Source organism: Lampetra fluviatilis, chromosome 47 (genome assembly GCF_964198595.1).
Source record: "Lampetra fluviatilis chromosome 47, kcLamFluv1.1, whole genome shotgun sequence".
Taxonomy (NCBI): domain Eukaryota; kingdom Metazoa; phylum Chordata; class Hyperoartia; order Petromyzontiformes; family Petromyzontidae; genus Lampetra; species Lampetra fluviatilis.
In genome coordinates, this window is record NC_136321.1 from 3372703 (window position 1) to 3390197 (window position 17495).

The window sequence follows — 17495 nt, forward strand, 5'->3', positions numbered from 1 at the left end:
CTCTCCAAGCACCGAGGTCTCCTCCCAATCGAAGCCAAAGACGACATCGACAGTCGGCCAAACATCCCAGCACGGCGCCTTCCTGAAAGCACGTCTTGAGACTCGTTAAGACATTCTTATTATTATTGATAAGGCCAGCAGCGGAGACAGGGCGGTTTACATGAAACCCAATAATGGCCCAACTCCGGACCAGGGCTGACCCAGGGCTGACCCAGGTCTGGACCAGGGCTGACCCAGGTCTGACCCAGGGCTGACCCAGGTCTGACCCAGGGCTGACCCAGGGCTGACCCAGGGCTGGCCCAGGTCTGACCCAGGTCTGACCCAGGGCTGGACCAGGGCTGACCCAGGGCTGGCCCAGGGCTGACCCAGGGCTGACCCAGGTCTGACCCAGGGCTGACCCAGGGCTGACCCAGGGCTGGCCCAGGGCTGACCCAGGTCTGACCCAGGGCTGACCCAGGGCTGGCCCAGGTCTGACCCAGGTCTGACCCAGGGCTGGACCAGGGCTGCACCAGGTCTGACCCAGGGCTGGACCAGGTCTGACCCAGGGCTGACCCAGGGCTGACCCAGGGCTGACCCAGGGCTGACTTGGAAGAGACGCGGGTGACGAGGGTGGAGAGTCCGGGTCACAACTGGACGTGTAGAAAGCGGTTCATGTACATTTATTTTTACCATGGGGGGGGGGCGGGGGAGGGGGGACATACAGTATAAAGATTCATAAAGAATAAATGGCACGGGGTGGCAGGAGCGAGGGGCGGGGGGTCACCTCGCCGTGGGCAGAATGTACACGGGGGGGGGGGGGGGGCTGGGGGAGCGAGCTGTTGGGCAATACAAAGATGCGGAGGACTCTGGCGCCAAGCAGCGGTGCCCTCTCGCGTCGCTCCTCAAGTCTTCCCGCGAAGACGTGGCAGGGGGAGTCGCTCGCTGGGTGGACGCAGGAGGGAGGCTGTACACTGGCACGGGGGACCCCGCCCCTCCCCCCACCATTAAGCACTGGGGATGATGGTGGGGGGTGGGGGGTGGGTGGGGGGGTGGGGGGAGCAGTCCTCACAACTCTAGCTACAATTACTTCCTTCTAGAAGGGGGGGGGGCGGGTTTATAAAACAAAATGAAAAGTACGATAATAATTATAAACGGACGTGAAATAAAATACACGCAGTAATAATAACGATAGCAGTAATAATGATAAGGGGGGCGCGGTGGGGAGGGGGGGGGGTAGGCAATGTACAGGTATGTACAACGAGCACGCCGCGCCCGGCACGCGAGTGGGGGGCAGGTGGTGGTGGTGGGGGGGGGGGGGGCGACGGCCGACGGCGGGAACGGGGCCCGGTGGCCCAGCTTACGCGCCAACAACCATAATTATAATAATAACGATAACCGTCGCCGTCACCGTCGCCGTCGCCGCCGCCGTGGTCGCGATTATAAATCCACGGTCCCCGCCGCGGGCTGCCGGGTGCACGCCCAGCGTCCGGGCGGTTTGCAGCTGTCCACGTCCTCGCGGCCTGGCACTGGGCGGTCTCCGAGGTTCCACCGTAACCAAGCTGACCGGCGACGCGCCGGGTCCCACTGCTGTCCACGGCACGGTCACCACCACCACCACCACCACGCGCGCCTCCACGCCCCACCCCCACCACCAAACGCGCTTAGACAAAGGCAGAAATGCACGCACAGTCATCCGCACACACGCCGCACACATATAAACATTCACTCTTTCACACACACACACGCAGTCACCCACCCTCACGCAGGTCGGCAGGCTCAGGGCACCGAGCGGCCCCCTTTCACGCACAGGGCAGCGTCCTCTGGGCCCCAAACCACGGGCAGCACGCGCACGCATGCACGCGTCGTACGGACGTGCGCACGCACGCACGCGTCGCACGACCTCAACTCTGCCACGTCAATAATAATTAAATACACGGCGACGTCTCCTGGGCCGGTACCAAACGCAGGGCTCGGCGCTAGCGACGAGGAGGAGGAGGAGGAGTACCGATTGGCTGGCGCTTTGGGCACCGCGCGGCCGCAGGGCAGGGGTGCCCCGGGGTGGGGGTGGGGGGGGGCGCCGGGTTTCAGTTTCAGTTCCTTGTTCGTGGCTTTTAAACGGCACCCGGCTGGACCTGGTGAACACTCGGCGCACGCGCAAAGTGTCCTCCATCCCAACTGCCGCCCGCCCGCCCGGCACGGCGCCTCGAACGTCCGCCGCTTCTCGGGGAGTGCCGCGGGGAGATCCGGTCCCCTCCTAGGTTTCGGGCCGGGCCTTGCCAGCGGAGGCGGCGGCGACGGCGGCGTTGGACTCGACGATCGGGGAAAATAAAAACCACAAAACTAAGACGCGGGGAAAATAACGGGCGGGGAAGCGCAGAGAGGAGGCCCGGCCGGTAGCGACGCCACGGGGCCCCCCCCCCACCCGAGCGAGACCACACGGTGACACGGGGCCCGGCGAGAGGCGGGCGGCGGGGGACACGGGGTGGGGCGGGCCGCGCGTAGCGGGGGGGCGGGGCGGGGGTCACGTGTGGCCCAGCACGTAAAGCACGTCGGCCACGACGGGGGAGATGTAGGGGTTGAGGATGTGCGACATGGCGATGTCCAGCAGCCGGCCCTCGTACAGCACAAACTCGGCGCGGCACCCGTCCAGCCTGGCCAGCGCCAGCAGCACGCCGGCGGCACGCCGCAGCATGTCCACGCTGGGCGGCTCCAGCGAGGCGGCCGCCCCGCCCCCGCCACCCCCGCCGCCGCCCTGCTGCTGCGCCTGCTGCTGCTGCTGCGTCTGCTGCGTCTGCTGCTGCGTCTGCTGCAGCGCGGCCATCAGCCCGTCCTCGAGGAAGCACACGAGGCTGCCCACGGTGCCCTTGTGCCGCGCCACGGCGCGGGCCGGCACGCCGTCGGCGCCGCCGCCCTGCACGAGGCTGGCGAGCAGCGCCACGCTCATCTCGCGGCACACCGGGTTGCGCCGCTCGGCCACGAAGCGCACCAGCGCGCTCAGGAGGCACTCGAGCCGCGAGAAGGGCGGCGTCGCGAGGATGAGGTCCACGTTGCCCTCCTGCACGCCGAGCTTCGACAGCGTCTCCAGCGCGAGCCGCTGCGGCGAGAGCACGGCGCACGGCGCCAGCGACGGGAAGGGGTCACGCGCCTCGGCCGCCGGGCACACGGCCCAGTGCAGGAGGCCGTCGAGCACCGGCAGGCAGACGCTCTCGGCGTAGAGCGACAGGTCCAGGCGGCCCGCGATGTTGGCGAGCGTCACCAGCGCGTTCTCGCGCAGCGTCTCCACGCACTCCAGCAGCCACTCCTCCTGCCAGGCGGCGGGCACCACGGACGCCGGGGCCCACGCCCCCCACCCCCCCCCACGCGTCGCCCCCGCCGCACGGCCTCCGCTCCGTCCTGCCGGCGCCGTCGGCGGGCTCGCGCGCGGCGCCGTCGTCGTCGTCGCCGTCCGGCCGTTTCTCAGCCTTCGTCGCCGCCGGTTCCTCCCGCTCCTCCTTCGGCCCCCGCTCGCCGGCGGCCGCGGGGCGGCGACCGTCCCCCCCCGCTTCGTCGCCGGGGGCGTCCGGCGGGGGGCGCCGGCACTGGCGCAGCGGCGGCCGGCGGTCGGGGTGGACGTGGCACAGCAGCACGAGGCGGCCCAGGATGACCAGCAGGCCCGGGTGGCGCGCCATCTCGGCGTCGTTGCCCGGCACGAAGGACAGGCTGCGCACGATGTTGGAGACGCAGGCGCAGCGGCCCACCAGCGACTCCTGCCAGGGACGCGTGCGGCTCAGCGGCGCCTCGTCGCGGCCCTGCGGCTCGTCCTCCAGCATCTGCTGCCGCTTCCGCTGCTGGCCCAGCTGCTGCCGCTGGCCCCGCTGCGCCGTCTCCCGCCTGCTGGAGGCCGACGGCCTGCGGTCCGCGTCGTTCCCGGCCCTCGCCGCCGGCCTGGGGCTGCCCCGGGCGAGGCCGGCGCCGTCCGGCGAGCCCGGCGCCGGGTCGCCGCCCCCGGCCGCTCGCTCCGCCGCTTCCTCGCCGCCCGTGCCGTTCCGCACGGGCGGCGCGTCGCCCTCCTCCCCGCCCGCCGGCTCCCCGTCCGCTGCGCGCGCCGTTGCTCTCGCCGTTGGGCCGCGCGCCCTCCACGGGCCCGTTCTGCTGCCGCTGCTGCTGCGCCGGTCGCTGCTGCTGCTGCTGCTGCGGTAACTGTTGCGGTTGCCGCGGCGGCGCCGGGCTCCTGGGCCGCTCGTCCCGGCGCTCGAAGTGCGTCTGGATGTGGCAGGTGGTGTCGCCGCCGCCCACCCGCCAGTGCCGCAGGCCGCTGTCGAACTCCCGCGGCTGGCCCAGGCGGGCCGAGCGGTCCAGCACGTAGGCCCCGTCCGCGTCCTCCAGAGCCAGCGCCAGCGGCCGCCGGTCGAAGCGGCTCGCCTGCTTGCGCTTGCGCTCGGCGGACGGCCCCGGCGGCCGGCGGGGGGCGGCCGCTCCCCCCCGTCGCCGCGGCCGCTCGTTGGCGTTCGCCATCGCGGCAACGTCGCCACCGCCACCGCCGCCGCCTGCGTCGTCGTCGTCGTCGTCAGGAGGGCCGGCGGGGCAGGCCTCGTCATCCTCCTCTTCCTCCTCCTCCTCCTCCTCGTCCTCCTGCTCCTCCTGCTCCTCCTCGTCCCAACCCGGGTCCTCCTCTCCCTCCTCTCCGTCGTCGTCGTCGTCGACCCAGTGGCCGGCCCAGGCGGCCGCGTGCTCCTCCGCGTCCTGCGCGGCGCCGTCCTCCTCCTCCTCCTCCTCGTCCTCCTCCTCCTCCTCCTCGTCGTCGTCGTCGTAAGCGGCGCGACCCCCGATCTCGCACTCGCGCAGGATGCCGAAGATGTGGATGAGGCAGCGGCGCAGGTACTCGACGAGGAGCTCCAGCAGGCCGGGCAGCTGGGCAGCGGCAGCACCGTCATCATTCGTCACCACCACCATCATCATCATCATTGCCATCGTCATCGTCACAGTCATCATCATTGTCATTGTCATCACCACCACGCTCACCGTCATCATTATCATTACCATTGTCATCAGCATTGTCATCGTCATCATCATCACCACGATCACCATCACCATGATCATCAACATTATCAAGTGCAGGGTGGTGCAGTGCAGGGTGGTGCAGTGCAGGGTGGTGCAGTGCAGGATGGTGCAGTGCAGGATGGTGCAGTGCAGGGTGGTGCAGTGCAGGGTGGTGCAGTGCAGGGTGGTGCAGTGCAGGGTGGTGCAGGGCGGCTCGCAGGGCGGTGCGGAGCAGCAGGGCAGCAGTGGCAGCACCTGCGAGAGGCTGAAGCTGGCGACGGTGGCGTCGTCGTGCAGCAGCACGTTGATGGAGTCCAGCGCCCAGCTGCTCTCCGCCAGCAGGCCCGACTTGAGCGACATCATCACCCGCCACGCCTCCGGGGTGCCTGCTCCCACAGCCACGTCGCCAGCGGTGAGTGCCGGCGAGCGGCGAGTCGTGGCGAGCGGTGGCGAGAGGCGGGGAGCGATGGTGAACGGTGGCGAGGGGTGGCGAGTATTGGCCAGCGATGGCGAGCGATGGCGAGCGATGGTGAGCGATGTGCGGTGGTGAGCGGTGGCGAGCGGTGGCGAGCGATGTGCGGTGGCGAGCGGTGGTGAGTGGTGGCGCCTGGAGAGCGGCGGTGAGCGTGGAGCGGCGAGCGTGGAGCGGTGCGCGTGCCCTGCTCACCCACGTCCTTGGCGGTGAGGCGGCGGCGCGCCTTCACGGCCGCCTGCGTCGCCTCCACGCACCCCGGCGGGAAGGGGGGGTCCTTGCGCGGGGGGGGCAGCAGAGCGAGCGGCGCGGGGGGCCCGCCCCCCGGCAGCTGCGACGCCGGCACGGGGGGCCCCACCTTCTGCATCCGCACGCCGCCGGCGGAGAGGTACGGCGGCTTGCTCGGAGACACCTACGGGCGGCGGCACGGAGACGCGCGGTCGGTCACGGTCGCGGCGGCGACGGCGGAGGCGCCGGTGCCGGCGGGGGCGCCACGTCAAGCCGGGGCGGGGGGAGGGGGCGGCCGCCGTGCGGCCCGCGCGACGGCGCCGCCACCTACCTGCGGGTATCCGGCGGGGCCGGCCGTGCGGTACGGAGGCCTCTGGCCGGCGCCGGGCGTCGCGTGGCCATGGGGCTGCGGCGCCGGCGTCGCCGCGTACGGCGCGGGCCTCTGCGCGTAGTGCCACTCGCCCGGCGCCCGCGGGCCCGGCGGCTCCCCTGCGGGGGCCCCCCCGTCCTCGCCCGCGCCGCGGCCTCCCCCCGCCGCCCCCGGGTACGGCGGGGCCTGCGAGGGCGGGCGGCTCGGGTAGGGGGGGTACGCCGCGTCCCCGGGGCCGCCAGTCGCCGGCCCCCCTCCGGCGCGCGCCGGCCCCCAGCCCGGTTGCCCCCCCGCCGACCCCTGCGCCGGCGGGGGGCCCGAGTCGGCGCCCACGATGGCCTGGGGGGCTTGCGGGGGCGCGCGGTCGGGCGGCGCGTAGCCGAAGGGGAACTGGCTGGCGGGGGTCGGGGCGTGCGTGGGGGGCGCCCGGCGGTCCCCGTAGGCCCCCGTGGCCCCCGGCACGGGGTAGCCCGCGTAGGGGTCGGAGGGCGGCTGGGCCGGGTAGGCCAGGCCGTAGGCCTCGCTCTCGTGCCGCTTGGCCGGCGGGCCGTACATGCCCTCCATGGGTCGCTTATAGTTCTGCGAGACGGAGAGACGGAGAGAAGCAGGCGAGTCAGGGAGACGCACGGGGAGACGAGGAGTTACGGTGACTGGGGCGCCACGGAGGCGAGATGTTAGCTACCTCGCCGGGGGGTCTTGGGTTCGATCCAGACCCTGACACCTGTACATTTGTAGTTTGCATATTCTCCCCGTGGTCACGTGAATTTTTCTCCGGGTCCTCTGGTTTTTTTCTCCAAATTTAGAATGAACGTACGTTTAGAGTATTTGGCCGCTCTAAATTTCCACGTGATAAACCACTTCGTTGAGAAAAATAAGCTCACAGCTCAGTGGCCCTTACCTGGTAAAATAAAAATAGTTTAATTTTAACCGAGAGACGCTGCTGAGCCGCTTTACTATCAGCGTCATCATCTCACACCGCGGAAGATGGCAGTAGCCTTCATGCGGCCCACTCTGTTAAGTGAGAAATCACGACGAATGCGATCAACGCTGCGACCGAACATCGATGATCGATCTCCTGGTCTCCAGAGCAACAACAAACACGCACATGGCGTGGCCACGGGAAGCAGCGGCGAGCGTCGCTGTGGCGAGACCCGCGGGAGGAGAAAAAGCGTGCGATCATCACGAGGCCCCAAACATCGTCACCAACGCTGCAGCGGCCAATCAGCTGCCGGATAAACAACCCCATGAAAACATGGCCACCGCGACATCGTCGCTTGGTGAGCTTCAGCCGTCGGGACTGTGCTGAGTATATTTAGGTTATTAATGTTGATTATATTTATGAATATAAACGGTGTCATGAATTAACGGTTGACTCTTTTTAAATCTAACATTGTCCATCGACCACCCCTAAGATCTGCCGTCCGCCACCTCCCGCTAAACCCGGGAGTGTACCAGTTGTGCCGGGCCTTGCCGTGCCGGGCCTAGCCGTGCCGGGCCTAGCCGTGCCGGGCCTAGCCGTGCCGGGCCTAGCCGTGCCGGGCCTAGCCGTGCGGGGCCTAGCCGTGCCGGGCCTAGCCGTGCCGGGCCTAGCCGTGCCAGGCCTAGCCGTGCCGGGCCTAGCCGTGCCGGGCCTAGCCGTGCCGGGCCTAGCCGTGCCGGGCCTAGCCGTGCCGGGCCTAGCCGTGCCGGGCCTAGCCGTGCCGGGCCTAGCCGTGCCGGGTCTCGCCGTGCCAGACCTAATCGTGTTGGGCTTCACCGTGTCGTGTTGGGCTAGGGCTGCGCGTGCCGATCGGTGCGTTACCGGCTGTGGCTGCGGCTGCTGCTGCTGGTACATTGCGTGCTGGCCGGGCGGGGGGTAGGGCGGCTGGCCCTGGTGGGGGCCCTGCCCCGGGTACGGCTGCCCGTAGTTGTCGTGCCTGAACGGAGTAAACACAGCGTGCCACGGCAGTTTTTTCACACTCGTCAGCAGTCGTCAGCAACGCCACCACGGCCGCCACGGCAGCCGTGGCCGCAGCGGCGGCAGCAGCGGAGTGTATGAATAAATAACCCAGCATGCATGTTTAATGAGGTCCGACCGGAACGCCACGACCAACTCACGCACAGCAGCCAGACAGGGTAAGTGGAACCAAGGGGCCTCGAGGGACCCTCAAGAAGGCCTCTCTTCCGCTCCCAAACTCCCTCCTCTCCCTCCTCTCCCTCTATCTCCTCGCTCTCCATCCCTCACTCCCGTTTCCTCTCTCTCTCTCCTCTCACCCTCCCTCTCGCACCATCCCCCTCTCCCCCGCCTTCTCTACATTCTTCCCTCCCTATAATTTGTTTTTATCTCGCCATCGAACAAAAGGCGGTCACTGCATGGCGCGCTTTCAGATGCGCTTTGGCGGCCGTCTGGAACGCTCTTGCGATATTTAGGAAGCAACTTGAGCTATGCGCTTTTAAATCTAGCTTGAAAACTAATTTCTTTAGAACTGCTTTTTAGTTTGTCGTCCTTAACCCCTGCACCTCCGATTAAACATACGTACGTACAATCATGGATGTTGAACTTCTTTCGTGCTAATCACAATCACTCCTCGCTATCACCATCCTCCACGGTTCTGACGACAAGGCCTCCTCCACTCTCGTTCGCTCTCCCCATGGGGCCCCCAGCTACCCGTGGCCCTGCGGACCGCCACGCTGTGGCCTCACCTGGGCTGGGGGGGCCCGCGCCCCCCGGGGGAGTACATCCCGGGGTCCGCCACGGACGGCGGAACGAGCGGGTTTACCGGGCCCACTCCGGCCTCCACCGACAGCGCGTGTTCTGCCCTGACCGCACAAAGACAAAGTTCCCCCGTGTAACCATACAGACCAGTGGGGGCAAGAGTAGCTGCTGGGGAAAGTGCTCGTTAGCGTGCAGCACCTAAGAAGGCCGGCACGGCACACCCTTGAGGGGGTCGGGGTGTGGCAAACATCCCCAGTTAACCTGGGGAAGGTTCACGACCGGTTCAGATCATCGTCACCGATATTCGCCGCGAGAGGGAAGTGAACTCCGGGTTCGTGAACCACCGCGCCACCGCTCCCCACCACAGGGAATACAAAGACAAAGGTCCCCCACTTAAAGCCCTCACGCAGACTGCCGGGGCCAAGTGCCGTGAGCGAGCAGCACCTACGAAGGCCGTAGACGGCACACGAGGGGGGTGGGGGAGGGGGTGGTTGGGCAGCGCGAGAAGCGAACCGACTCTCGCGTGAACCGCGACGTCCAATCGCGACGAAGCGGTGCCAGGTGGCGTTGTGATCGGTGAGTGTGGGGCAGCGGCGGGGGGGGGGGGGGGACCTCACCGGCGGTCGTAGCCCGGCGCATAGGGGTACGGGTGCCTCTGGCTCATGCTGCCCAGGCCGGCCAGACCCGTGGGAGGCCCCCGGCCGTAGGGGTCGGGAGGCAGCCGGGCCGACGGGCCCTGGGAGCCGTATGGGTCGGGCACGGGGACCGCTGGGAGTGGCGACGGACATGGAGGGGGCGGGGGGGAGCACGCTCGTTAATCACGACAGTTCGCCGCACAGAGAGCCAGAGGGCGCTGCATAGACAGGGCTACACACAGAGAGATATACAGAGATAAACACCGCACACTGCATACACAGAGAACACGCTACATACAGAGAACACGTTACATACAGAGAACACGCTACATACAGATAAACACCGCACACTGCATACACAGAGAACACGCTACATACAGAGAACACGTTACATACAGAAAACACGCTACATACAGATAAACACCGCACACTGCATACACGGAGAACACGCTGCATACAGATAAACACTGCACACTGCATACACGGAGAACACGCTACATACAGATAAACACTGCACACTGTATACACAGAGAACACGCTACACACAGATAAACACTGCACACAGCATACACAGAGAACACGCTACATACAGATAAACACTGCACACTGCATACACAGAGAACACGCTACACACAGATAAACACTGCACACTGTATACACAGAGAACACGCTACACACAGAAAACACAGCACACTGTATACACAGAGAACACGCTACACACAGAAAACACAGCACACTGCATACACAGAGAACACGCTACACACAGAAAACACAGCACACTGCATACACAGAGAACACGCTACACACAGATAAACACAGCACACTGCATACACAGAGAACACGCTACACACAGATAAACACAGCACACTGCATACACAGAGAACACGCTACACACAGATAAACACTGCACACTGCATACACAGAGAACACGCTACATACAGATAAACACTGCACACTGTATACACAGAGAACACGCTACACACAGATAAACACTGCACACTGTATACACAGAGAACACGCTACACACAGATAAACACTGCACACTGTATACACAGAGAACACGCTACATACAGATAAACACTGCACACTGCATACACAGAGAACAAGCTACATACAGATAAACACTGCACACTGCATACACAGAGAACAAGCTACACACAGATAAACACTGCACACTGCATACACAGAGAACACGCTACACACAGATAAACACTGCACACTGTATACACAGAGAACACGCTACACACAGATAAACACAGCACACTGCAACACAGATAAACACTGCACACTGCATACACAGAGAACACGCTACATACAGATAAACACTGCACACTGCATACACAGAGAACACGCTACACACAGATAAACACTGCACACTGCATACACAGAGAACACGCTACACACAGATAAACACTGCACACTGCATACACAGAGAACACGCTACACACAGATAAACACTGCACACTGCATACACAGAGAACACGCTACACACAGATAAACACTGCACACTGCATACACAGAGAACACGCTACACACAGATAAACACCGCACACTGCATACACAGAGAACACGCTACACACAGATAAACACTGCACACTGCATACACAGAGAACACGCTACATACAGATAAACACTGCACACTGCATACACAGAGAACACGCTACACACAGATAAACACTGCACACTGCATACACAGAGAACACGCTACACACAGAGAACACGCTACACACAGATAAACACCGCACACTGCATACACAGAGAACACGCTACATACAGATAAACACTGCACACTGCATACACAGAGAACACGCTACATACAGATAAACACAGCACACTGTATACACAGAGAACACGCTACACACAGATAAACACAGCACACTGCATACACAGAGAACACGCTACACACAGATAAACACAGCACACTGCATACACAGAGAACACGCTACACACAGATAAACACAGCACACTGCATACACAGAGAACACGCTACACACAGATAAACACAGCACACTGTATACACAGAGAACACGCTACATACAGATAAACACAGCACACTGCATACACAGAGAACACGCTACACACAGATAAACACAGCACACTGTATACACAGAGAACACGCTACACACAGATAAACACAGCACACTGCATACACAGAGAACACGCTACATACAGATAAACACAGCACACTGTATACACAGAGAACACGCTACATACAGATAAACACAGCACACTGTATACACAGAGAACACGCTACACACAGATAAACACTGCACACTGCATACACAGAGAACACGCTACACACAGATAAACACAGCACACTGTATACACAGAGAACACGCTACACACAGATAAACACTGCACACTGTATACACAGAGAACACGCTACATACAGATAAACACCGCACACTGTATACACAGAGAACACGCTACACACAGATAAACACTGCACACTGCATACACAGAGAACACGCTACACACAGATAAACACTGCACACTGCATACACAGAGAACACGCTACACACAGATAAACACTGCACACTGCATACACAGAGAACACGCTACACACAGATAAACACCGCACACTGTATACACAGAGAACACGCTACACACAGATAAACACTGCACACTGCATACACAGAGAACACGCTACATACAGATAAACACTGCACACTGCATACACAGAGAACACGCTACACACAGATAAACACTGCACACTGCATACACAGAGAACACGCTACACACAGAAAAACACTGCACACTGCATACACAGAGAACACGCTACACACAGATAAACACTGCACACTGTATACACAGAGAACACGCTACATACAGATAAACACTGCACACTGCATACACAGAGAACACGCTACACACAGAAAAACACTGCACACTGCATACACAGAGAACACGCTACACACAGATAAACACTGCACACTGCATACACAGAGAACACGCTACACACAGATAAACACTGCACACTGCATACACAGAGAACACGCTACACACAGATAAACACTGCACACTGCATACACAGAGAACACGCTACACACAGAAAAACACTGCACACTGCATACACAGAGAACACGCTACACACAGATAAACACTGCACACTGCATACACAGAGAACACGCTACACACAGATAAACACTGCACACTGCATACACAGAGAACACGCTACATACAGATAAACACCGCACACTGCATACACAGAGAACACGCTACATACAGATAAACACAGCACACTGTATACACAGAGAACACGCTACACACAGATAAACACTGCACACTGCATACACAGAGAACACGCTACACACAGATAAACACTGCACACTGCATACACAGAGAACACGCTACACACAGATAAACACTGCACACTGCATACACAGAGAACACGCTACACACAGAAAAACACTGCACACTGCATACACAGAGAACACGCTACACACAGATAAACACTGCACACTGCATACACAGAGAACACGCTACACACAGATAAACACTGCACACTGCATACACAGAGAACACGCTACATACAGATAAACACCGCACACTGCATACACAGAGAACACGCTACATACAGATAAACACAGCACACTGTATACACAGAGAACACGCTACACACAGATAAACACTGCACACTGCATACACAGAGAACACGCTACACACAGATAAACACTGCACACTGCATACACAGAGAACACGCTACACACAGAGAACACGCTACACACAGATAAACACCGCACACTGCATACACAGAGAACACGCTACATACAGATAAACACTGCACACTGCATACACAGAGAACACGCTACACACAGATAAACACAGCACACTGTATACACAGAGAACACGCTACACACAGATAAACACAGCACACTGTATACACAGAGAACACGCTACACACAGATAAACACAGCACACTGCATACACAGAGAACACGCTACACACAGATAAACACAGCACACTGTATACACAGAGAACACGCTACACACAGATAAACACAGCACACTGCATACACAGAGAACACGCTACACACAGATAAACACTGCACACTGCATACACAGAGAACACGCTACACACAGAAAAACACTGCACACTGCATACACAGAGAACACGCTACACACAGATAAACACTGCACACTGCATACACAGAGAACACGCTACACACAGATAAACACTGCACACTGCATACACAGAGAACACGCTACATACAGATAAACACCGCACACTGCATACACAGAGAACACGCTACATACAGATAAACACAGCACACTGTATACACAGAGAACACGCTACACACAGATAAACACTGCACACTGCATACACAGAGAACACGCTACACACAGATAAACACTGCACACTGCATACACAGAGAACACGCTACACACAGAGAACACGCTACACACAGATAAACACCGCACACTGCATACACAGAGAACACGCTACATACAGATAAACACTGCACACTGCATACACAGAGAACACGCTACACACAGATAAACACAGCACACTGTATACACAGAGAACACGCTACACACAGATAAACACAGCACACTGTATACACAGAGAACACGCTACACACAGATAAACACAGCACACTGCATACACAGAGAACACGCTACACACAGATAAACACAGCACACTGTATACACAGAGAACACGCTACACACAGATAAACACAGCACACTGCATACACAGAGAACACGCTACACACAGATAAACACAGCACACTGTATACACAGAGAACACGCTACACACAGATAAACACAGCACACTGCATACACAGAGAACACGCTACACACAGATAAACACAGCACACTGTATACACAGAGAACACGCTACACACAGATAAACACAGCACACTGCATACACAGAGAACACGCTACACACAGATAAACACAGCACACTGTATACACAGAGAACACGCTACACACAGATAAACACAGCACACTGCATACACAGAGAACACGCTACACACAGATAAACACTGCACACTGCATACACAGAGAACACGCTACACACAGATAAACACAGCACACTGTATACACAGAGAACACGCTACACACAGATAAACACAGCACACTGCATACACAGAGAACACGCTACACACAGATAAACACTGCACACTGCATACACAGAGAACACGCTACACACAGATAAACACAGCACACTGTATACACAGAGAACACGCTACAAACAGATAAACACTGCACACTGCATACACAGAGAACACGCTACATACAGATAAACACTGCACACTGCATACACAGAGAACACGCTACACACAGATAAACACAGCACACTGCATACACAGAGAACACGCTACACACAGATAAACACCGCACACTGCATACACAGAGAACACGCTACATACAGATAAACACTGCACACTGCATACACAGAGAACACGCTACACACAGATAAACACCGCACACTGCATACACAGAGAACACGCTACATACAGATAAACACTGCACACTGCATACACAGAGAACACGCTCACAGTGCCCCCCTCTCACAGAGCCCCCCCTCTCTCAATGCTGTCCCCCTCAGTGCCCCCCCTCTAACAAAGCCCCCCTATCACAGCGCCCCCCCCCTCTCCCCGCACTCTCTGTACCTTTGCGCATGGGGTTGTAGGGGTCTCGGGGGTCGCGAGGGTCGCGAGGGTCGCGGGGGTCGCGGGGGTCACGGGGGTCACGGGGGGCACCGTACTGCCCCTCCGCCCGGCCCTGCTCGTAGGCGGCCCGCGCCAGCGCGTCGGGCCCCGCACCGGCGGGCGGGGTGAGGCTGTGGTAAGGGGCGTTGGTGGGGTTGGGGGTGAGCGCGTTGCGGCGCTGGAAGGCCGGGTCCCCGTTCTCCGAGAAGGGGTCCTGCAGGCTGATGGTGCTGTTCCTGGCGCACGCAGACAAAGATCCCCCCCCACACACACACACACGCACACACACACGCACACACACGCACACACGCACACACACACACACGCACACACGCACGCACACGCACACGCACGCACGCACACACACACACACGCACACACACACGCACGCACGCACACACACGCACACACGCCTTAGCACATCGTTGGGGCAAGCGAGCACCTCTGAAGGGCAGTACGGGGCACCGTGCCCGGCTGCCTGTGTACATCCCCCAGCGCCGATGTTCACACGCTCGTTTAAGGCTGAGTCGACCTAGGGGAGGCGTGGGACCGGTTAAGCTATTTGAAACTGATGTTGTCCCGTGAGCAGGAATCCAACTCGTGCCGTTGAGTTCGTAGCGCAGCGTAGCGCGAACCACTACGCAACCACGCCTCCACACGTGAACATGAACACACACAGAGTAATAGGCGTTTTCCCTTTTATCTGGCAACAAAACTGACACCTATATACAAGGGATCCAACACTTGCGGTCAAAATGCAAACAAAAATACAACTCTGATAATGGGTAATGCAAACATGATCCCTTGTATAAAGGTGTCAGTTTTGTTGCCAGATAAAAAGGTAAAAACCTATTACTATATCTTGCAACTGCCAAAGGAGGTCTCATAATGAACACACACACACAAGAACATACACTGAAGAACACAAACGCGAACAGACTGTTGGGGCAACCTGTCAGCGAGCACAAGAGGATGTATCTTCTTGGTTCTTTCGGTAAAGTCACGTAGAAGGGAAATAATAAAATAATAAAAATAAAACATAATTAAATAATTCTCACAACGTTTCGGCCACAACGTAAGCAGCCGTCCTCAGGTAAAGAACAGGTCTGTCGAGGAGGCTGCTTGCGTTGTGGCCGAAACGTTGTGAGAATTATTTTATTATGTTTCATTTTTATTATTTTATTATTTCCATTCTACGTGACTTTACCGGAAGAACCAAGAAGATGAATCCCTGCAGTCACGAAAGCTTTAAATCGAAACACAAGAGGATGGTCTGCTGAGAACCACGGCCGGCCGGCACTGGGGAGACAAAGGCGGCCGGGCTGGGAGTTGACCCACCACCCCCCTTCGTGTACCGTGCCGGCTAACAGCACTTGCCCCAACAGTCTGTTAAAGCCCATTTGGGAGATCTTTTCCTGTGACTTTATATGCACGTACATGAACCTGCACCTGCGTGTGCGTGCATTTGCAATTGTGTGCGTGTACGCGTGTACGCGTTTGTGTACGCGTGCGTGTGTGTGCATGTGCATTCGTCTGTGTGCATTCGTCTGTGTGCACGCATGTGTCTGCGTATGTCTGCGCGTGTTTGCGCGTGTCCGTGCGTGCGTGCGCGTGAGTACATGCGTGTGCATGTGTACATGCGTGTGTGCCAGCACGCACCTGTTCCCCACGGTGGGGGGCGGCTGGCTGTGCGGGGTGGATGCCGGAGTGGGGGGCTTCATCTCGGCCGCCCCCTCCGTCATGGAGCTGCTGGTCGACTGCGGCGTCTGGGGCCCCTGCATGGAGCCCGAGCCGGCTGCCAAGTGGCCACACGCAAAGACAAAGGTCCCCCGCATAGCCTTCACGGACTGCCGGGGCGAGTGCTGTTAAGCGAGCGAGTACGGCACAACGCACGGGGTGGTGGACGGCCAGCACCACGCCTGGCCGCATTTGTTTACACACCGCAGGACGTACTCGTTTAAGGTCGAGTGGACCTAGGGGGCGGCCCACGACCGGTTCAGATATCTGTCACCGATGTTGGCCGTGAGCGGGAATCGAACTGGGGTCACTGGGTTCGTGGCGCCAGGCAGTCTCGCGTTTGCTGCTTGCTGAGTCTCTGTGTGAGCCTATGGGTCTGAGTGTGAGCCTATGGCTCTCTGAGATCAGATCTTGGTGGTGGCTTTGTGGGTCTCCCGTGCAGCAGCAGCAGCTGTAGCTGTGGGATTCGGTGGAGGAGAGACCACATGGTGAGCGAGGAGGTGGCGGCAGTGGCGGCGGAGGTGGCGGTAGCAATGCTCGCAGGGGACTTCATTCCCGAATAAAATAAACGCGCCGAATCCCGAGACTCGCCACGGCTGCGCGGGGCAAACGAGCGGCGGTGCGGTGACAACCGCCGGCACGGGCACGCGCCGTCGCTCGGCGCGGTGCCGTGCCGCCCCCCCCGGTCGGGTTCGAGGAGACGG

General features: G+C 59.8%; 1 protein-coding gene across 1 annotated transcript in view; it reads right to left on the minus strand.

The window, feature by feature from the left end:
• Positions 1 to 670: 670 nt before the first annotated feature.
• LOC144947883 (AT-rich interactive domain-containing protein 1B-like) overlaps positions 671 to 17495 on the minus strand; it is a 114807-nt gene continuing 97982 nt past the window's right edge. The window contains 11 exon segments of the mRNA XM_078877261.1: positions 671 to 3358; positions 3360 to 4049; positions 4051 to 4869; positions 5254 to 5384; positions 5666 to 5882; positions 6030 to 6647; positions 7870 to 7984; positions 8751 to 8867; positions 9381 to 9531; positions 15016 to 15290; positions 16714 to 16849. Coding sequence (XP_078733387.1) covers positions 2501 to 3358; positions 3360 to 4049; positions 4051 to 4869; positions 5254 to 5384; positions 5666 to 5882; positions 6030 to 6647; positions 7870 to 7984; positions 8751 to 8867; positions 9381 to 9531; positions 15016 to 15290; positions 16714 to 16849 — 4127 coding nt within the window. The 3' untranslated portion in view covers positions 671 to 2500.